Source organism: Idiotropiscis lumnitzeri, chromosome 19 (assembly GCF_059441095.1).
Source record: "Idiotropiscis lumnitzeri isolate Australia: NSW breed Sydney's pygmy pipehorse chromosome 19, RoL_Ilum_1.0, whole genome shotgun sequence".
NCBI classification, from domain to species: domain Eukaryota; kingdom Metazoa; phylum Chordata; class Actinopteri; order Syngnathiformes; family Syngnathidae; genus Idiotropiscis; species Idiotropiscis lumnitzeri.
The window spans coordinates 2,873,433-2,896,806 of NC_142409.1; the positions used below are offsets into that span (position 1 = coordinate 2,873,433).

At 40.4% G+C, this 23,374-nt stretch overlaps 1 protein-coding gene across 1 annotated transcript; it reads right to left on the bottom strand.

Moving 5' to 3' along the window:
* Nucleotides 1-773: 773 nt before the first annotated feature.
* Nucleotides 774-12,505, bottom strand: slc35b3 (solute carrier family 35 member B3). The gene is made up of 10 exons (XM_088283601.1): nt 12,244-12,505; nt 8,817-9,056; nt 8,579-8,700; nt 8,328-8,482; nt 5,234-5,341; nt 5,046-5,143; nt 4,324-4,416; nt 3,279-3,390; nt 3,018-3,087; nt 774-1,598 (listed from the first exon to the last, which is right to left on the bottom strand). The coding sequence occupies exons 2-10, from the start codon at nt 9,030-9,032 to the stop codon at nt 1,448-1,450; spliced, it is 1,125 nt and encodes a 374-aa protein (XP_088139727.1). The 5' UTR covers nt 9,033-9,056; nt 12,244-12,505; the 3' UTR covers nt 774-1,447.
* Nucleotides 12,506-23,374: the final 10,869 nt, after the last annotated feature.

Below are 23,374 nucleotides of genomic sequence, written 5' to 3' on the forward strand. Positions count from 1 at the left end.
AGGCCCATGTGTCCTGCTTTTGAAACTATTACAATAATCTGACATGTCACAACTCCCACATTTTCAAGTTGTTTCTTTACATTTTTTTACACATTTTTGCATAGGCGCCATATCAACTTTTCATTGTATGAGGCAAATGTGAATTTCCAAAATGCCAATGCAGCTCTGGTTTGAATTGTTTGGAGCAGGGAACATTGTTCCAAACCCATAATGCCTATACTGCAGACACAAGAACAACAAACATATTTTTAAATAAGTCCAACACAATAAAAAAATGTGGACATTAATGGAAAGTAAATTCCTATGTGGCTTTGAAAAATGGACAGAGTTCTCCATGTTGAAAACGGGGGTCAGCCTTCATTGGGTTAGGTGTGTTCTCTTGGTGTTAAAAGACAAATGATGTCCTTTGCCTTGGGTCAACTGGGCTTCCCCCCATCCAATAATGACCTTTAAGGGAGGAGAATAGTCATTCCCACAGTGATGAAGCAGCACTGTATGAGCACCCCATTGGGTGGGTGGGGACGTTTATTGGCACACTAATTTTTATATGGCAACACTACCCCTCGACCTCTAATGGAATGTTTTACTGTTCATCTGTCAACATAGCTTTTCTGTTTTGGTGATCATGTCAAGCAGGAGTCTGCGGAGAAACACAAATCTAGCACAAAAATAAGAAAATCTGAGACTATCTGCCACGTTTATACATGCATGCTATATATATATATATTATATATATATATACTATATATATATATATATATATATATATATACTATATATATATCGTGTAGACATATTCAGATGATCCTAACATTTTGGTGAGTGTGAAGTCACAGACTCTCAGAATCATACACCATAAGACTCTATAGAGACATCTAGAGTATGTTTTATTGTAAAAAAAAAAAAAGAGTGTGAGGACTTCATCTTCAGACTTATGGTTAGCAGGTTGCGGAAGTTGAGTCCATCATTCCAAAATCTAATCAGTCAGAGATCACATTCTTTACATTACAATAACTTAAACCTTAAAAAAAACATCTTCCCCTTCATTGTGGCATATGCCGCAGCACATTGCCCAATTTATGAGTGCAGTCAGTGAATCCTTACACTGTAGATTTGTTGAGATGGAAAGAAAACAGTAGCGTAAAATAAAATCTTTCCTCCCAGCGTTTTCACAAATTTCCAGTGCAAAATTGTATGATTTGGTCTCTGGCTTCGCTTTGAAGCGTCTTCAGTAAGTTTGCCCACATTGGGAATGAGTTAGGCTGTTTGAAGGCACAGCAACAGCCACAAATCCCTTTTTACACCAACAGATCGTTCAGTTTGGGGCCGTTTGAGTCTTTTATCTGTTGTCTTCTGGTCGAGCGCGCCCAAAAATTCCATTGGACGTCATAGTGCAGTCATGTTGACGCTCAAACAACTGTGACAGGGATCGGCCCATGGATTCATCTCATACATTTTGTGAGCGGAGTCTGACTTTATTTTCAGTCATCAGCCAGCTTTTAAGGTACTTGATTGACAGATGCTTCATTTTCTCACGGTTTTTGCTGTAAACATTCAAGACGAGCCCAAAGAGCACGAGAAGGCCACCCCATATGTACCTGTGTGATGGGGATTGGGAGGAGGTTGCAGGGAGTGACAGAAGTTTCATATTTTAAAGTGATGACAATGCAGCTTGTTCTATTGCATCAAACAATCAAAACACAAGAAATAAAAAAAACAATGACAGTGCAGAAAATTTACCCCAAAAGAATACGATTAGGTTACTGGTTTAGCCACTAACGTGAGAAAATAGGTAAAAATATTGATAATTGTTTTCCAAAGTAAAACCAGATGTTTGCAAATGTCTTATTATGATCCAACACAAAGATAAGAAGTCTGCTTTTATGTAGAACTCAAGAAACTGAGGAATATTTACTAATAAGAGGCTGGAATACAGAAGATTTGGACAATTGAAAAGAAAATAAGAAAGGTTGGCACTGAGGTTGCCGGGCGGTCATGCTTTTTTCTTTCCTCAAGTACTGAATATATGATACACATACTTTGTATATTGTGTTTTACAACATTACAAGACCATATTGATAATTTCAGGTGTACCAGTGAATAAAATAGCAGAGCTTGTAAAAATGTGCAAGCAGTCCGCGCCTCACCGGTCCATTCCATTGAATGGAAGGGAGCCTCATGGTTATCACTCACGTCTTATTTCAGTAACAATGTGTGTCTTCCTTGATTGCCATGACACCACTATCTTTTTGTGGATTAAAAAACAAAACAAAAAAAAAAACAATCATACAATGCAACATATTGTAAGGGAGCACTTGACCATTTTTTGACAGTCAGGCGCCAGCCCTCCGGCCGTGATCTGGGTAGCCTTCCGGCTTCGACCCTTTGGCCTTATTCATAAAAATTGTCGCCCCCCAGCTCTGGTGTTCTCTATTAATTCAGTATTGATTAATTTGAAAACGTATTGGTTGTTGATTAATCATTGTACTTCGAATTATGACAGGTTGGCTAATCTGAACATATGTTGGTGAGATACAGTACTGTACTACACTTTTATAAAGGACCGTTGTAATTTTAGACTCCTCAGAATATTAGTTTTATTTTAGCAGCTAGGATTGCATTGCATCAATAGCTCTCTGATGTTGTCAATCAAAACATGGTTATTAAAATGGATTGGATCTTATTGATGGCTAAAGAATTGCAATTAAATTCAGCAAGCATATATAAAAAAGTTGCTGTCAGCGTGTGTGAGTATTGCTGTTGTGTGTGTGTGAAACAAAACATGTTAACAATGCGAAATTTGACCTTTTTCACAGTGCCGATGAGTAAGTGCGGCAAAGACAGTCATAGATAGGGAGACAGAGGAGTGGAGTACAAAAAGGTACAGCAACGGACTGAGGACATGAAAACGTGGGTCAGGAAAGGCAAATCAAAGTTTTCTTAGTCAAAGCAGAGTTCAGTGGTCACAAAGTTAAATAGAAGAACACTGGCCAAAGTCCAAAGGTGGCAGTACTTACTGAAAAGTGAAAGGCTTGCTGAAGAACATGAAGGAAAAAACAATTGTAATGGCTTTCCGCCCTGTGGTCACTGCAAAGAAGTAAAACACAGTCATTGTTCTGGCAACGATTGTTACGAGTTATTTCTTTCGCTTTTGACTTCAAGCAAACTGCTTAAAACTTTCTAACCCTTCCTTTCTAATAACCAGTATTTTGTGGGGAACTGTTGTAAAAATCACTAAAGTCAAGTCCACATATTTGACATCAAGTTGGAAAACTGACCTGTAACTGCCACAAGGGCGTCAAAAAGCTTGATCAAGGCCAACACGAAAGAGATGCCCAAAAAACCCGAAAGAGAGAAAAGGAAGGCATAACCATATGTCCTCAGCGGGTCCTACGAGAATACAATTGAACAGGTTACACGGAAACAAGAATACAGCAAACTCATATATTCAGCGATAGTTTCCAGATGATTAACTCTTAACTGCAGGAATTTACATTAATGGCGGCCTGATGGCCCAGGGCCGTATGCCGTTGTGTCTAGCATCAACCTATCTTCAAATGCGCAGCCAGTACAAATTTCTAAGTCACCGAAAAGTAAGTTTTTAGACACAATGTCAAAACCTAGACAAAGCAGGATGTTGATGCATGGGGAAAAAAAAGAAACACGGCTAGCACACACTTGACTGGATAAACTGGAGTGAATCGGGGTTAGCCTAATGTCTCGAGCATCAGCTGGTTCCATCACCGCTTGCTGCAAAAAAATTCATCCCAGCGGCAGAAGGATCACGGAATGGCAGCAGGTCAGAAGGGCAGCGATGGAAAGTGAGGGTTCACTGCCAGATTATGATGTACAATAATGCAGGGACAAGAACAGCGTGCTAAAGAGAACTTCATTCATCATAGAAGTTGTAGTACTCAACGGCCACCAACATCAGCACACTTTACGGTACTATCATTACTGTCCTAGCACTTGCCAGAATATGAAAACGGTAAGTGCCGCTAAAAAGTGTGCTGCCTTTATAAAATAACACAGTAAAAAATAATAATAATAACCATATTGGGCACTGATAGAATGTTCGTGCGACATTAATATTTAAATAATTTTCCATTGATTTATACTTTTAAAAATTTATATTAATTTTGCACTTATCAACTGTAAGGTACAAAGATACTAATTATGAAAGATCACTAAAATATATGATATCATGAATATATGGGGCCAGGATCTGTTCTGACAGGGCACCATAAATTAGCCCATTGTGGTTAAAACCATGTTATCACAACACAATCAATGCAATTAAAGTGTCATTACGTGTGCGCTCACCTTCGAGCAGAAAGACACTGCTGGTCCCAGCCCACCCACACAGAGCAGCCCTGTCAGTATATACACAAAGCCGATGGAGTACGAATACAGCACCTGTAAACATACCATGCACCACTTAACAGGTTAGACAAAACGTGACCGTATAGACATATATTAGAGGTCCAACAGTTAATAGATTAAATCAACAAATAGTTCTGTATTTAATCAATCGTTTGTCATGATCAAATTGCTTTGACAAATTCCTAACTTAAATTCAACTGCATTGCTTCTGTAGGGAAAAAACCCACATTAAGAAATTATTATTTTCCATCAAATCATGTGTGCCAGTTATTCACACCCCTGATGTTAATACCCACTTTTGCCAACAAGACATCAGATTTTCTCCTATATTGTTTCAACAGAAAGGAGAATACAGACAGACTAGAGTGATCTTTGACTAACTAACAGACTTGTGACTATGATAATTATTTTCTGTCTGTTAGATCCATTGGTTCCTGGTCCACTAAATTAAGATTGTAATGTACAGACAGATACACATATATACAAATATTATATATTTCATAACCACCATTATGTCTGTTTTCTGAATATCACCGACATGTACAACGCACCATAGAGATTATATTGTGACTCAACACAACCAGAAATGATTTAAACTTCGCCAACATTTCAAATCAAACTGACCATGTCAAAGAAATAATATGAAATTAGAGGTCAAATACTATTTCAGAATTGGAGGCATTATGAAGCTTCATGGATTTCTCTTGCACATTTCCAATAGCAGCATCTGCACACAGTGCCAGGGAAATGACGAGAACACCTGCAGATAAACAAACAACTTAAACATGCCGAACATAAATTACTATTCTGCCCCCCCCCCGCACGTTATTAAGAAAGATACAGTATTTACCTGTGACGTTAAAGTTGGGTGTCAATTTGCTGTCAGCAAGCGTGAACCAGATGAGTCCAAAAGTCATGCACACAGCAGCGGCCACATCAACCACATTATAGCGTTTATCTGAAACACACAGAACAAAGCAGATTCCAAATTTATACTTAATAAAAATCTGAGTCGCCAGAAGCATATTTGGAATCCTTGCAATGCAAAGGAAACCATTGGACATAGACAATACCAACTCATACAAGTAACTGCAGATTAAAAAAAATAAAATAAATAATTTATGTGAGGTCTCAGTCTGAAACACAAGATGTACTTCTGTAAACAGGAGTAAACAGAGACAATCAAAAACTAAGAGACAAAGAACGTTGAGAAGGGGGATGTGGCCACATTGCTTATTTCTCGTGGTTGTTTTCAAGTATTTATTTACTGATTTCTCCAAACAAAATTGATAAAATTGAAAATGCAAGCTCATATCATTTTCCTGATTAAAAAATAAAATTAGAATAAATTGAGCTTTTTAGTTTTAAAATGGACCATCCGTTTAACAACATTTTTCATGACATGTATCTCTCACATGTTTTCTAAAACATACAGCTCACCTCTTTTCTGAGTTTGGTCATGTGACATTCAGAAGGTGAGCCGTTATTAGTTGTTACCAGAGAAACCGTGATGTCATTTTCAGTTGACAACAGTTGGCAAAATGGCCATCCCCTGAGATGCATAAAAACGTGTATTTTTGCTGTTTAATTTAAATTCTACAACTGCAAAATTCATCAGAAAATTGTGGTGTCACTTCTAACTGGACTTTCTCAAAAGAACAGCTGCAGCTCATTCAGAACGCTGCAGCTCGGGTTCTGACCAGAACAAAGAGATCAGAACATATTACTCCAGTCTAAAAGGCTTTACACTGGCTCCCAATTAGTAGCTGAATGGTTTGGATCCTGAATACATTCAAGAAATGCGGACTGACTACAAACCCAATGGGGTTCTGAGGTGTGCCGATTCAGGTCAGTTAGTAGAGCCCAAAGGTCAAAGTAAACACGGTGAAGCTGCCATTAGTCGTTATGCTGCACAGAAATGGAATAAACGGCCAGCAGAAGTGAAGTCAGTCCAGAGTGTGAATGCCGTTAAAAACTTTGCTTTTTTGCCTCAAACCTTTGATTAAGGTCTACCCCAAATTTGAATGTATTTATTTTACTATCCCACTTTCACTTCTTTACTTTAAAATGTTTTTTAAGTTTTCTGTTAATGTATTTAAATGTTGTCAACTAGGGCTGCCAGAAACTATTATTTTGGTAGTCGACTAATCACCGCAGCAATCACGATTAGTCGACGAATCGGATGTAAATTGCAGCTTGTACCAGCAGTTCTGAGATGTTTATAAATGATGGTGCATCTTAAATTGAAGGAAACATCGTGGCCTTAAAAGTTTTGGCTGTAATTGTTTAGTGAATCTTAAAATGAAACCAAAACTATACACTATGCAGACTTGCACTAATCATATGAAACTATATATGCATACAAAAAGAAATACTTGTAAACAAATTTCACACTTCTTGGTAAAAAGCATTTTTTTAAGATGTAGAAAGTAGTGAAATCAGAGGAGTAAATTAGGAAAATACATTGTGCTAAAGAAAAGTAAAATAAACACATTGTTTTTTAATTTTGTTTTCATTTAACCTTTATCTCAAACGATTTGTTTTTCTTCACTAATACGGGTAATTTAATAGCAGTAAATTGGTCTACACAATCAATGCAACAAAGGAAAAAAATCTTTTAACTATTCGGAGATACTTTTTTTTTTTTTATATATTTTTTGTTAGCACTATAACATTGTACATTCCAACAAAATGAATTACGTGTTTAATTGTTATGTGATGCTAATGAGGGCATGTTGCAAATATGTTATGTTTTGTTACTTTGAGTACTGCAACTTCCCAGTTTATGAAGGCATCACTCAGTTCGCAAGAGATCTTTCTGCTTTGATGCCAAACATGGCCCACCCACAATGTTTTGGTTGTTAAAAAGGTGAATTTGCTGACTGATGCCTCCTTAATCCATATAAGACGCTACAACATGTTAACGTAGACAAAATGATATTGTGTCCATGTACATCAAACACACTGTAACAGGTGTGAGTGTGCTAACTACACCTAGCTTGAAGACATGACTGAAGGTGTCAGAAATTAAAAAAAGGCATCAGTCACAACGTGTTTCCTTTCTTGGTGACCGAGAATCCCCGTAGAGCTGCCATGAATGGGAGGTTTGCATCGTAAGTATTTGTCGGTGAAATGTGCCGTCACTTTAGGACTCTGTTGCTAACACCAGATAGGCTTGACACCCCGCCTCACTACCCATAATGCTTCTGTGTAAATCATGGACGACCAAGATCACCGCGACTGCACATGCTCGCCCTAGACCGGCATACGGCCAGTGGGGAAAAGCGTGAGACGAGGATGTTTCAAGAGAAAAGCAATGTGCCAAATAAATAAATATATAAATAAACGACTCGTCAACTAATTAAATTGTCGACTTTCAGACTCCAGCTCACAGTTAATGCCTTATCCACGTTACCGTCAATGGTTATACAGCGTAGCTCCATCTGCTTGTATGTGCCAAAAATGTTTGTGTATCGGAAAGGGCACGTAAATACAGGTAGATTTTCTCTGACAATTCTGTACGTAACTGTAACTGAACGTAAAAAGGAGAAACAGCACGAGGTTCCACTGTATATCGGTTGACTGACAATATATCGTCTTTTCCAGACACCAATATTATATGAGCCCTAAAAATTCCATATCAGGCTCTGCAACCAAGAACACATCAGAGTCAAAATGAAGCAAAACCCCCTTTTATTTTTATTAAACTATTTGTTTTAATATCTGTAAAAATGAAAATGACTTTTAATTTTAGTTTGTGTTTTTTCTGCTCTTTGGAGTGAAGTGAAAATGTTGTTTTACATGTCACAGTATTATCCCATGCAGCCTAACAACTCAATAGATGCCCTGCCTCATTGAAAAACAACATTTGTGGCCCTTCAAGATTTGCATTTGAGTACAACTTGTTTTACTTAATTTAATAAACCCCCAACAGCTAAACTGACCTTGTAGAAATACTCCACCAATCATGACAGGAATGAGTTTACAGCACTTAAAGATGACCTGTGTCGGGTAGTTCAAGTAACCCAGAGAGAGGTTAGAAAGGCCAATGGTTGCCACTGTTAGAAACGCAAGTACCAAGTATGTCTTCCCAGGTATCCTGAAGGACAAGAAAAAAAAGAGTTCAGGAGTTTTATCCAAAATAAATGATAGTTTGAAAGACAAGCTAATTTGACATCCAGTAAAATAGTAGTACCTTCTGCGTTTGTCTTTTGTGAATTGAAGCTCCATGAGTCCAAATACAGAGTAAAAACCAAATTGGACGAGCGTGAGGTACCAACCAAAGGGGTTGAACCCCTCCATAGAAAATATTAGCTCCTGAGCCGCAAGACAAACAAAGAAGATGGGCACAATGAATATACATTTTTGACAGTGGGTTGTTATTTTCAAGGAAGCAAATAGCTCGAGTATGTATGTTGTATTTCCCTGATTACCTGTAGGTATCCATACATGATGTAAAAGAAGAAGACTCCAGCCACACAGATGAAAAACTGTCCGAGGGGACTGTAGTTGCTTAGTCTGATTCCAAGGACCCTCAGGTCTTCCTGAGATTTTATATGAGGGTACATCACCTCTGCAGATGCCGGCATGGATATTGAAATGTTCTTCCGTGAATTGTTGTACCCCAACAGGCCATATTGAGCACTCATGGTGCCCAGGATCTACTCTCGTGGCTGTGAACACAAAACCCAACACAATTGATCGATCAAAAACACAATACAATTGATCGATTTGATGTATGAGGTGCTTCAAGGTTCCAATCTTTAAAACATATACCGTATTTTCATCGCAGGGCGCACCGTGTTAAAGGGAGCAGTATCGGTATCGGGTACTGTTTCAGGTATTATTGGGCGCAGGCATGTCACCGTTAGCATGGTGCAGTGTCAAAGCATGTGCTAAATTGCTTATCTAGCTGTGTTCTTATTTTGTGTCTAGATATTAGGGCTGCCAAGATCACGACAAAGTCAACGATCAAAATTGTCGTCAATTAATTTAAATAGTTGTCATTTATGTATATATTTATTTATTTATTTGGCACATTGCTTTTCCCTTGAAACTGCCTCGTCCCACGCTTTTTCTCGCTGGTTTTATATGCCTCTCCAGGGCACACATGCGCAGTAGTGGTGATTCGGCTAATCCGTGATGTAAACAGAAGTATTGGTACTGGAGTGTAATGGCTTTGTGGTGGTAGAACCAGCGCCCTAAAGTTATGGCACATTTCAAGCCATAAATACTTAAGATGCAAACATCCCTGTGATGGCAGCACGACGGGGATTCTCGATCACCAAGAAAGGAAGCACGTTGTAGCTGATCCCTGATTTCATTTCTGACACAGGGACAGCCGTGTCCGGAAGCTAGCTGCATTCAGCACACACCGGTTTTGGTGTGTGTTTCATGTAACATGACAATGTTCTGCACTTGAATAAAATAAATGCAAAAAAAATCAAAGCAGTGCTCAAGACTGTTTTTGTACTGGTTGTAAACGGGCCCAGCTCTTTTACTTAGTAATACCAGCTCTAAAGTTGCTAAATATGACAACTTGCAGAAATTCACTTCCTTAACAATTTGTTAATTTTCCTATTTTTTAAAATTCTATGGCAAACATTACAACAGGACTGTGCATGAGAGTGTTTTCCTGGATATTTAATATTAAAGGGACACTTCATTGACGTTAACAGTGGCACTGATATAATAAGTTTGCATGTAAAAATGACTAAAGTACAGTACTAAAATGTCCCACCCCTAAAAGACTGTAGTGATTTAAGGGTTCTTTTTGATGAGATTTCCAACAAATTGGCACGCCCCCTTTTGGACCTCTGGTTATTATTTTTTCCATCGTCACCAAAATGCAAATGCACATTACTACTCTTGTCCACATCAACATGTTGAAAGTATAAAAGCGTTCTACACAATAGTTTCGATTTATTGACATCAAATTTGAGCTTATCTGATCACCTCCGCAAAATCAAAAATACTGTGCCGGTCAATTCTCCACTGACACAGGCTGAAGCGGACAAGAGCAAGAATGTAAACACAAACCCCGACTGGTTATATTTCGCCCATTTAGTGACACTAATCGTTTGTTAAGTGTGAGAAGGCAGCCAGGCATCAATGTTTACACCTCCGACCCCCCGCAACAACATATGTTGTACGTTTTACGTTCTTCTTTGACTATGTTAAAATTATTAACACTGCTCATGGCAGAAATTAGCTTTGGGTCACGAAACAGACAAAAAGTTCCAGCGAGGAATTCTACTCAACAGCCGAGTGTGGCTGAATTGGAATTAGACATTGAGTAGTGTATGTGTAGCCCGGAGCTGTTACATTCCAAAGAATAAAACGGCGTGTTGTAGTTACGTCGCTTACAGTCAAAAAACTTGGGCCAATCCTCATCCAAATAAATGTGCATGTCTACTCATTCCCACTTGAGTCTCTGTAAACATTCCGACTGGTGCATTTATGCCAGTGTCCTGACCCTGATTAGCAAAGTAGCAGTGTCCAAACAGCATAATCTATGTACGTCTGTTTGCGTACACAGTTCCTCATTCTCATATAAATCAGCCACAGAGAGGTTAATCCCTTTGATATGTTGAAGTGGCTATAGGTAGGGATGTCCACATGAATGCTGGTAACAATTGATCACGGTTTTTGGATGTTATAAGCAATGAAAGTACAATGATTTCCAATGGAGGGTTTCTAATTGGGTCGTTCAATGACTCAGAGCAAAAAATGAAGAGAACGGAGGGGCGGGGCTATATTCCTCATTAAAAGTAGGCGTTTTTCAAGTTGTAAGTTATTTCCTAATTTCTCCAAAATGAATGGACAAAACAGAATATTACATCAAATTTCAGTTTTGTAATAAAAAAATATAGAAAAAAAAATGAATATTGTCCTTTAATGCTACAAAGAACAAATCACTCAGAATTACATAACAGTGACTTTTGCACATAGCTGCGCACGAACGTATTTTTTAATTAAATGCAGGACCCTATTTGAGTGCTGATGATTATTTTCAAGTCAAGATATTCTTAAAGAAATAAATGATTTAAAATATCACTCACCGTATAGATGCACTAAACATCAGCCATGGCCGTTATTCCCAAAATTATTCATGACTTATATTTTGACTGATTCATTTATAGCAGACAATATCGTTTCAGATTATTATGTTACCTGACTGTTATGACAGTAACGACACCGTCTTTGCGATCCATCTATTTTTTGAAGCACTTGACCTCACCCGCGTCGTAAGCGTCCAACAATTATGTCCTTTGATGTCGTCTGCGTAATATTGAACATCGTAAACTGGCAATGAAAAGTTCACTTTGTGCTGCAGTTAGCCTCTAGTACAGTTGCGTTGAATCGTGGAGATTCCGGACACGTAGTTACTCAGCTACAGACGTGTAGCTACTTCACATAGATTTCAAATAATTTGGAGGTCGAGGTAATCCTGTGTATTTATTTTCATTGCCCGTGGGTAAGATATACAAGTACTCCCGAGGATGCTAAGGAAGTAGAACCTGACCGTAGAAATATAAACCGAGTCAGTTGTCCGTTAGGTTAATCGTGAGGGCTTAAACATAATATGACATAACACTGTTACTACGACGCTAGATTGTCACGGTGTCATTTTTTGGGAGCGATTTAAAAATATGAGGAAAAAAAATAATTTAGTCGATACACAAATTTTGCAAGACTACATCCTGCTACCGAAGATCAAACCATGCGTTGTCTTTTGAGAATCAGTCACAGTCAACATCCGAGCATCCAAGTAAATTTAAAATACAGAACATTGAAAGACGACATTCAACAGTTTCGAAGGCTTTGCGCAGTAAAGTAGGAATTTAACCAGCCAGTTACCTTCAACACCTTCTGGTACCTTTAAGTTTGGTTTATGTTACTCTTTTGAGACGAGTCCAGTCCATATGTATAACGGTGAACATTCCTCAGTGATATTTAGTGATGATGAAGTGCGTCATTAATCCCCTTTAACGTTGACAACCTGCTAATTTGAAAATAAATTGAAAAAAGAAGTGCTTTGGCTAGCGAGAGGCTAGTCGCACCTAAACAAGCAGCCAACAACTTCCGGTATAAACTGTGATTCTATTGGTCAACCCGAGTGCGCGTCATACCTATTGAAAACATTTTTTTTGTGCTAATGGCTTCTTTATACCCGGGACGTCACTGCAACTATGTCGGAATGCCCACCTCTAGTTATTTCTTAAAAAAAAAAACTCTGGCTATTTATTTTTTGAAATAATTATGCATTATTCCTGACATCCCAGAGTAGCGAAAAAATGGTATAAGGCCACTGAAGTAGTCCACACTTCTTGCGCTAGATCACAGGTGTCAAACTCAAATCAACCTCAACCAAAGGGCAAATCATGTGCGACAACTTCCTTCTTCTAGCACATTTTCTTCACTTTCAACAACATTGAGATGTTGCAATTTATTTGTTACCAATCCTCATCTTTTAAACTAAATTCAAGAATTGCTGAACAATTACTTCTGATTTCAAAACTTGCTTTCCATCAATTTGTTGTGTGCATGTGATAAGGTATGGTGATCATGCATTCATAAAGGCCCTCTGAGGGAAACCATAACTACAATGTGGCCAGTACACAAAATTGAGTTTGACACCCCTGCGCTAGATGGTCTCCAAAAGAAGGCGGTGTTGCGACTCCAATAAAAGTGCTTTGAACTGCATGTCTCTTTTAAATTTTGTATGTGTAGCATTTGCTTGATTACCGTCATTTCTGCCTCACATTTCCCCTACATTCCTTTGTTGCCCCTCTCTTGTAATTATTCTTTATTTTTCTTGTCCACCTCCGAATAGAAGCCATGCATTTCCATGCAAAAAAAAAATTACATTGTTTTTCCCCTCCCATCCTAGCTTGTGTCCCTCTGCATCTTTTCTTTGTTACCTCACCAGCCAGAGGTTAATACACTCTAGGAAGGCATTATTTCCTTCCCTGCCCTCCAACAATATAAAAATTCTGAATGGACAGCTCAATCCCTCTTCCATCTCAGATTTGATTGTAATGGTATTGCCTCCTGTCCCTGGGAGGCCCCTGTCGCCTCACCAACCAGGCATTTATGACACTAAATGGCTAGGCTACAATTTTTCCTTCTATTCAAAAAATTTCGTTAATAACTCATTTGGAATGAGCCGTCTCCTCTCCGGCCAGATCTTTCACCTTTGAGCTTGGAGGGTCACATTCCACAAAATAAAAGACGCAGGGCTGAATTGGAGATGGAAAAGGTTAATTAATCTCACAAAATTTACAGTCTGAGCGCCTGCTGCTCTCCCATTGACGGTCTTGGCGAGACAAAAAAAAAAAATCATATTTACAACCTCATGTAAAGGCAGTGTTCAGATCAGTCCGGCTGCCCCCCCCCATCCTTGCCGTCCAGTATTACAAGTGTATCCATTTGTCATGGGTGATGGATTTATATAATAAAACCAATTTTCCCTTTCATTGTGCGAAGCTTTTAAATAATACAATAATTATCTATTGATTATTAAGAGGAATGAATGGGTAATGGGTTTGTACCACACCATCAGACCCACAATAAAGAAGTCAGGCAAGGGGCAAAAGGTGAGACGGTGAAGAATAAAGCAGAGGCAGACAAAGAAAAAAAAATGAAAATTAAATGACTTTCGCACTGGGGAAGCCTGGATCCAATGTGGCTGTGTCCTGCACAGATGAAGAGGAACATTATTCAGACAGGGGGCTTATAAGAGAGCGGACCTTTAAGCGGTTTAGATAAAATAACCTCTAAGAGAAGAATGCTCACCATCCACAGTTGCGATGGCAATCCGATCTGGGGTAGACAGATGCAAGATACCCTTTCCTTTCCTTCATCATTAAAAACTAGATTCATTTTAGTTCACTGATTCAGATTTTATTTTTCTAAAATAGGAAAAAATCTCTAAATATTCTTAACTCCTGTTTTAATGCTAGAATAATGTTGTCCTTAATGATTTGTCTTGTAAGATTCAAATTACTTCCCCACACTCTTAACACAAGATGCAAACAAGAGTTCATTGGCAAGTAAACAGATTTACAGCAAGTACATTGGTTAGCCTAGTGAATTCTGAGAAGGTTCCATTAAAATAATGAGGCCCATTGTGGTTGTGTACAGTATATCCATGAAAATATATATTAGAATATGTAAACGGTATGAAATACATTTCATGTTTATGCAACGTAACTAATAACAATGCCTATGAACTGACCAGTGAAGGAATGACACTTGAAATTTGCGAACATCAAGTTACATGACCAAATCCAGAAAGCAGGTGAGCCGTAACAATTGTTACATGTGCGCTTAGGCACTGTGTGTTGCGTTGGCAGTTTCGTAATCCATATTTCTTTCTTTGCTCACCGCACCGACATAACACTTCGATAGTTTCAGGATGTTTTCATCTCAACGTTTATTTCTTTGTCACACGACACAACAAGCCTTCTCACAGCCAACTTCCATAAAAGGGCATTTACACCTAACATAAAGTGTCCGTACGTAAAACATGAGAGATTTACGACCGTTACAAAATATAATTAACATTGCAATAAATATGACAGGACATTCAACAAAATACACATAAAGACATATTGACATTTTGGCATATTATTCAATATATCACTCCTTAAAATAAAGAATAGAATGAGAGCATATAACTCAACACCCTCCCTTGCTCTCATCAGCTCAAAACAATGACTTTTAATTTCCAAAGAACCAAGTTTTAAATTTTTCAATCCTAATCCTTGATACTGCTTTTGTTAATATGTCTGCAATCATTTTTTCTGATGGACAGTATACAATGTTTATTTTTCCATTTTGAAGTGCTTCACGGATGAAGTGAAACCTAACATCAATGTGTTTAGATCTCTGTCTATTCACTGGGTTTTTGGTCAAAGCAATGGCCCCTTGATTGTCTCCATAAATCCTGGTGCAACTGTATGTTGTATGATCCATACCATTTAACAACTGAGTTAAATACATGCTTTCTTGTGTAGTGGTTGCTAAAGCAATGTATTCGGCTTCACAAGTCGAAAGAGCCACTATAGGCTGCTTCTTCGACTTCCATGAGATTGCAAGGCCTTGTTTTGTCATGCTGAAGCAGTAGCCCGTAGTGCTACGTCTGTCTTCTACAGATGATGCCCAATCAGAGTCACTGAAAGCCACCAGGTTTAAATCTTAATCATTTTCTTGTATATTAATTCGTAATCTATGGTACCTTTTAGATATCTCAAAACATGTTTAGCAGTCACTAAATTGTCTGCCTTTGGCTTTGCCAATGTTTGTGACAATTTGCTCACTATCCAGCTGATATCTGGTCTTGTACAAGTCATGGCATAAATCAGGCTATCTACAATCTCATGGTACTCTTTCGGGTTGACAATCTCATTTTTATTACTTTCTTCATTCACCCCCAGTATTGGTTCACTTGGTGTGTATCTGGGTTTACAGTCTGACATTCCAAATCTTTCAAGCACTTTGACGATGTACCTTTTCTGCCTCATTTTGATTTCTTCACCCTCTTGCTCAAATTGAATGCCCAAGAAGTACGATATTTTGCCCAGATCTTTCATATTGAATCTGGATTTCATGGAGTCTTTGAATTTATTAAGTAGATCACTGTTGCTTGCTGCCACTATTAGATCATCTACCCAAATGATAATAATGATCACGTCATTTTCTATCGGTTTCCTGTATACGCAGTGATCAGATAGATTTCTCACAAAATGTTCTTGCTCTAGGTGATCATTTAGAAGCTTGTACCAGTTCCTCCCAGATTGTTTAAGGCCATAGAGGGGTTTCTTTAGCCTAAATACCAACTTTTCACCTTTTTCTGATGTCTTTTCAAAACCCTCAGGTTGCTCTAAGAAGATTTCTTCATCTATTGGCGCATGCAAATACGCTGTTTTTACATCCATTTGATGGACGATGAGATTGTTTTGGACTGCTATCTGCATCAAAGCCCGTACAGATGTGATGTTTGCTGTTGGAGCAAACGTCTCATGGTAGTCTATGCCTTCTGTTTGACTGTAGCCCTTAGCAACGTATCTAGCTTTATATACTTTTCTTCTTTCTGAGTTTTCTTTTAAGGCATATACCCATTTCCCCCCTATTATGTTTCTGCCTTCGGGTAAAGAAACCAGTTCAAATGTTTCATTTTCTTGGAGTGATTGAATTTCTTCCTTCATCGCTTGTATCCATCCGGGTGCCTCGACTGACATCCGGGCTTCACTATAAGTTTGTGGAACGTCACATATGGCTCTGTAACAATGATCAACATTTGTGTTAGCAATATCGTTGTCATTGAGGTCTGTCAGATAATCATTTAAGTATTTTGGAGGATTCTCTTCTCTTTTTGGATAGCGGTGGTTTATACCGTAATTAGGGCCTGCATTTTCTGTATTGTCACCTAGTGTTTCTGAAGCGTCATTATACTGTGAGACATCTGTATTTATCATGCCCTCGTTCTCATTAAAGTCATGACTTTCTTTGCCAACTTCATCGTGTGGTTTATCTTGAAAACCCTCAGTGCGAGAAAATGTACTTCTGCTTCCCATGATTTCTGAATCTAATTCATCTGTTTGCGTCTGTCTTTCCATGCAGTTATTTTTGATGAATTTTACCAGGCTGTGTTTCGATACTTTTTCGGTTTGTGGGTTACATACAAGATATGCAGGGATGTTTTTACTGTACCCCACAAAAATCCCCTTCTCACCTCTTGCATCTAATTTCTTGTGATCATACTTGTATACATAACATTCAGATCCAAACACCCACATTTTGGAAAGATCTGGCTTTCTTCCTGTCATCATGAAATATGGAGTGTTTTTAATCCTGTCATTGTAACATCTGTTACGGATATGAGCAGCATTTTGGACAGCATAAGGCCACAGCACTTTTGGTAACCCCTTTTCTAATAGCAGGCACCGTCCCATTTCAAAGAGCGTTCTCCACTGTCTTTCGGCTGTACCATTTTGGTGTGGAGAGTATGGGGATGAAGTTTCACGCAAAATGCCTTTATCCCTCAAGTGTGACTGAAAGGCATTGTTGGTGTATTCTGTACCATTATCCGATCTAATGCATTTGACACTGCCGTATGGGGCACTGTCTGCAAGGAATTCTTCTGTTGCTAAAAGTGTGTCACTTTTGCTTTTGAGAAAATAAACAGACACTGCCCCTGAAAAATCGTCTATGAATGAGACTGCATACTTATAACCATCTTGACCAGTTGGCTCAATGGGGCCTGCCAAGTGAGTGTGCACCATCTCAAGAGGTGCCTTAGCTTTTGCATTCAATGTCCTATTTCTACTGTTGATGAATTTTCCTTCGGTGCACACATTGCATTCTACTTTAGAGTTACCTGTAATCGTCATGCCCTTTACCACATTTGGCAATTTTAACACATCATCCATATTACAGTGTCCCAAAATTTCATGGCATGTTTTGACATCACATGTCAGATTCACATTGTCCTTTGACTTGATGTCAGTAAATGACTCATCATAGCTTTGTTTGTTGTGATTTACCATCCTCACGAAGTACAGTCTTTCATGTTCCTCGATGTTGAAGACTGCTCCATCTTTGGTTATGAGTTCATTTTGTCCTTCCTTGAATGTTACTGTGGCTCCATCAGTTGTCGCTGCTTTCACTGAAATGATGCTTTGAGGGTACGTTGGTATATATAAGGCTTTCTTCAACATGACACCGACACATCTTCCTTTTGCGTCCTGGAGGAAGACCTTGGCATCTCCTCTTTTCAATGCGACATTGTTTTCCCTGGTTCCATCTGCTAGTTCCATAAATGTTTTGCTGGGTTGAAAGTTTCATCAAACGTTGTGAATTTGTGTTCCTCATTTACAATATGTGATGTGGCTCCACAGTCCACCATTAATGCATTTCTTTTAGCATTGTATGAGAGATATTTGTGGTTGGCCTTGAACACAAAAGTCTTTTCCTCCTCATGATCCTGTTGTCTTTCTGCCGTTTGTTTTGCTTCATCTTTCATCTTTGTTTTTCTCCTGCATGTTTCATCACTGTGTGTAGCACTTCTGTGGTAGTTGCACCACTTTGTCCCCCCTTTTTGGCGGCAATCTCTCACAAGATGTCCACGGTTTCCACATCCGTAGCAGATGACCGATGATATGTCCACTTTCATTACATTGTCTGTCTTTGTGTTAGAGTCAAACTTTTCTGTCTCTTCGTAGCTTCGTAGTCGACTTTTAAACTGTGCAAACGTTAAGTCATCGCTGCTTTGTGTTGTGTGGACGCAGAAAGGCTTGTATGTTTCTGGGAGGCCCTTCAGAATCATAGCTATTATCAGTCCATCACTTATTATCTCCTTTGCATTTCTCAAGGAGGTTACTGCCTTCTCAGCACGTATGACATAGTCAGTTATAGTTTCCTCAGTTTCTTTCTTTAAGGAAGTTAATTCCGTATAGAGAGCAATAATTCGGGGCTTACCCTGACTCGCGTGATGGCCGCGTAGTATTTCCAACGCCTTTTTGCCGTCGTCTGCCGCTTCTCTCATCACCAATGACAGGCTTGTGTCGTCGAGGAACTGAATTAGCTCCGCGTATGTGGCACTCTGTAAAGTAGTCATCCCAATCTGATGTGTTTTTATAGCGCATGACTGTCTGTGTTCATTGCGGTTGATGTCACTGTGATGCATTTTCAGGTAACTGCATGTTGTGTCGGTGGTCGGTGGGTGGCGCTGTGCGACTGCATCACCAAGGGGGTGATGAGCTGAGACCATCGAGGGAGACTGTTGTTCTGTACAATGTATGAGATGTATGAAATGTGATGCAACCGATGTGCTGACACATTATGCGCTTGTTTCTGTGTTAACAGATCCCCGCCCCCCCACAATAATAAATAAATATATTGCACTTGGATGAGCTTTGCCCTATTCTTATATGTGCAACATATTTTTGACGAGCCAAGCCTGTCAGGAGGCAGAAGAGGAATAAAAACTCAAACACCCTCCTGTAAAAAAAGTTGAATCTTCACAAAGGAATAACATGGAGCATATGCATGATAAGGTGAGCGCAGCCTTTTGGCAATTGGAAGAGGAGCCTCTCATGGATGTCTGCAGGTACCTGAAGTGTGATGGCCGTGACACAGGAGAGCCCAGTAGGAAGCCAAGGCGTGCCCTCATCAGGATGGCAGAGGAGGTGTTGGACAAAATTGAGGAAGCCCAAGAGGACGAAGAAGTGAAACAGTATTATACGGACCTATTCAATTTCATCCAAGAATTAAACGGACCGCAAACATGCCCAGGCATAAAACACCAAACAAGGAAGCTAGCAATTGAAAAGGGACCAAATGAGAGGTCTTATTGGCCACACACTCCGCTTCAAAATACAGGATCGCCGCTCCAGAACCCACCAGTGCCTATTCATTCACTGCAGGAGGTGACGTTGAGAAGGGAGTTCAAGATTTTTGGACAAATTGGAGAGAGTGGACACAAAGACAAAATTGTCTTATTTGAGTTTACTACGCCAGATTGAAGCTGGAACAGAGAAAGGCCATACAGAGGCTGAAATTGTGGAGGCGGTGATCAGAGCGGTCAGTCCAGGGCCTCCGCTAAGAGACATGCTTGAAATCAAACGTGGGCTAACTCTCACAGCACTTCTTACAATTCTAAGGGTCATTACAGAGTGGACAGCTCCACTGAAATTTATCATCAACTCATAAATATTTCCCAAGAACCCAGAGAGTCCGCTCTGAATTTTGTGTTCCGGGCTATTGAGCTAAAAGAAAAACTGCTATGGAAGGTGACTAATGAGGAGACAGAGGAGCATTATAGCAGAGCCACCATTCAACGCCAGTTCCTGCGCTCCATTGAAACTGGACTATCAAGTGACTCAGTAAAATTTCACATACTGCGTCACCTCAGTGTCAGGACTTTGACAGACGAAGAACTGATCGAGAGGGTAAATGAGGCCTCAAAGGTTGAAAGTGAGAGACAAGAGAAACGTAAGAGGCTCACCGGTGTGAAAAGTTCTAAAGTTCAGGAGGTTCAGTCCGAAGTCCAAACAGAACCAGTGCCGACCCAAACACCTAGTAAGGTGAAGGAGCCCCCCTCGGCTGTGGCAGTCAAGGCGGTGAAGAGCAAAGAGACAAAGCCAGACAATGAGAATGCACAGCAGATTATGGAGGAGCTCAGAGCAGAAATGAGGAAGATGTTTCTGACAATGATGGAGGCTAGTTTACGGGCAACACAGACAGGACGAGAGAGAGGCTGTCAAAAGTGCAGAGATGAGAAGGCGGGTGAAAACTGTGTACACTGTTTCAAATGTGGACAAGAAGGCCATTTCTCTTGAGGTTGCAGAGTACAGAGAGCCCCGGCGGGAAATGGAAGAGGACTACTGAGGAGGGACCCCCAGTAGTCCGACCAAAAACGTCCCAACCCAAACACTGCAACCTATCAACCTCGCTTTGGCCAGATTCCAAACAAACAGAGGAAGCAATGTTAGTTGGGAATGCTGTTCAATATTTGAGTCCAAAGCATCAGTCACGTCTGGTGAACCTTGTAGGAAGGCGATGTATGGTGAATTGTTTCTTTGACCAGCAGCCAGTCAAAGCGCTGTGGGACACCGGTGCACAGTCTAGTATTGTGAGTGATGCCTGGAGACAGAAATACCTGCCTTACACGAGGGTTCGGCCAGTGACGGAGCTCTTGGAGGAGGAAACACTCACGATTCTTGCTGCCAATGACACTCAAATACCTTTCATTGGCTGGATTGAAGTCAGTTTCCGACTAGATAATGACACTGGCGTGGCCGATAATCTACAAGTACCAATGCTTGTATCCAGTGACCCAGCAGTTGCCAGTGACCCCATCATAGGCTACAATGTTATTGAGACTATCATCAATGGGAACAAATCTACAACAAGTGAAGGAAGGAAGCATCTGGCGCACAAAGTGAGTAAAGCTTTTCAAATAAATGTGAGAATGGCGCAAAATGTGGTGAAACTGATCCAAAATGCTCTTTCAGCCCCAGCATCTGGTGTGGCCTGCACCGGTACAACTAAAGTAACGTTACCACCCAACCAGGTCACCTCTGTGTATGTCTGAGCAAAGGTGGGCTCACATGGTAAGGGCCAAGACATGCTGTTTTCTCCTGTGCCGCAGCATCTTGTCATTTTCAGTGAGGTGTTGGTTCGAATTCCGCACACAAAAACAGCTTATGTGGCCATCCCAGTGACTAATATCACGGCTCACCCCATCCGTCTTGAATGTAACAAAATAGTGGGCCAGTTTGAAACCGTAAAGACAGTGTACTCGGCAGGTGTTCAGGCCAAAGCAAATGTGGAAAATCAAAAACAAAACATTTATACGGAGACCCAAGCAAGCAGTGCTTCCGGCGATGGAGCGACCACCCTGCAGTTGGATGGAAAACAATCAGGAAGACAACACACATGGGACCCTCCTGTTGATTTGACCCATCTGCCAAAGGAACAAGAGGAAGCAGCGAGGAGGATGCTCCGAGAAGAATGTGAGGCATTTGCATTGAATGACGATGATGTGGGATGCATACCTTCTCTGAAAATGCACATCACGCTCCACGACACCAGCCCAGTAAAGAAGACCTATACGTCAGTCCCTAAACCGCTCCACAATGAAGTTAAACAGTATCCAAGACTTGCTGAACAGAGGTTGGATAACACCCTCAAGGTCACCTTATGCATCACCAGTGGTGTGTGTCCGCAAAAAGGATGGCAGTTTATGGCTTTGTTGTGACTACAGGGAACTCAACCGCAAATCGGTGCCAGATCGTCATCCTATACCAAGGATTCAAGACATGCTGGATACATTGGGAGGGAGTTTGTGGTTTTCTGTTCTGGATCAAGGGAAGGCGTATCACCAAGGTTTCCTTGACGAAGAAAGCCGTCCACTCACAGCGTTCATCACACCTTGGGGACTATACGAGTGGACCCGTATCCCGTTCGGCCTGTCCTCTGCACCTGCAGAGTTCCAGAGAAGTATGGAGCGCTGTCTGGCGGATCTCAGGGACACAATTTGTCTTCCCTACCTCGATGACAATCTGGTCCATAGCAGCAGTTTTGAAGAGCACATGGAGCATGTTCGGTCTGTCCTTCAATGCTACAAAGTGCATGGTGTGAAGTTGTCACCGAAAAAGTGTGAACTTTTTAGGTCCAGTGTCAAGTTCCTTGGCAAGGTGGTGAGCAAGGAGGGCTACACCATGGACCCAGCTGAGATGGCGCCAGTGAGGGCCTTGAGTGAGCGGACGCCTGCCACAGTAGGGGATATTCGCCAAATGCTGGGATTTCTCTCATATTACAGGCCATTCATCCCCAATTTCTCTCAGCTTGCTCATCCACTCTACCACCTACTCACTCCAGGAGGGCAGGGAAGAGCCAACACAGATCAGCCCATTGAGAGTCACAGAAAAACTGCCAAGAACAAAAAGAACCACTTACCATCACGGACTCCCATACAGTGGGACCACTCTCATCAAGAAGTGTTGGAACAACTTATTGAAGCACTCACCAAGCCACCTGTCTTAGGCTATCCCGATTACACACAACCATTTGTGCTGCATTGTGACGCATCGCAGGTCGGCTTAGGAGCGGTGCTATACCAGCGACAGCAAGGAAAGATGAGAGTGATCGCTTATGGGTCTCGCACTCTGACTTCGGCTGAAAAGAGGTACTTATCTTCACTCTGGAAAGTTAGAGTTTTTGGCATTGAAGTGGGCTGTTTGTGACCGTTTCCGTGATTACTTATACTACGCTCCAAACTTCACGGTCTACACGGACAACAATCCGTTAACATATGTGCTCACTTCCGCGAAACTCAAGGCCACCGGACACGATGGGTGGCTGAGTTAGCTGACTTTAATTTCTCCATCCGCTATCGTCCGGGAAAACACAATTCGGATGCTGATGGACTGTCTCGCATGCCGCTGGATATGGAGGACTACATGAGGAGATGTACTGTGGA

Bases quoted from the DNA above. Each gene is read 5' to 3' on its own strand.
- slc35b3 (XM_088283601.1), bottom strand. From the start codon at position 9,032: ATGAGTGCTCAATATGGCCTGTTGGGGTACAACAATTCACGGAAGAAC. The intron at 5,342-8,327 runs GTCAGTTTAGCT...TGTGTGTTTCAG, and splicing joins TGGTGGAGTATTTCTACAAG to ATAAACGCTATAATGTGGTT. The intron at 1,599-3,017 runs GTAAGTACTGCC...CCCATCACACAG, and splicing joins AGCAAGCCTTTCACTTTTCA to GTACATATGGGGTGGCCTTC.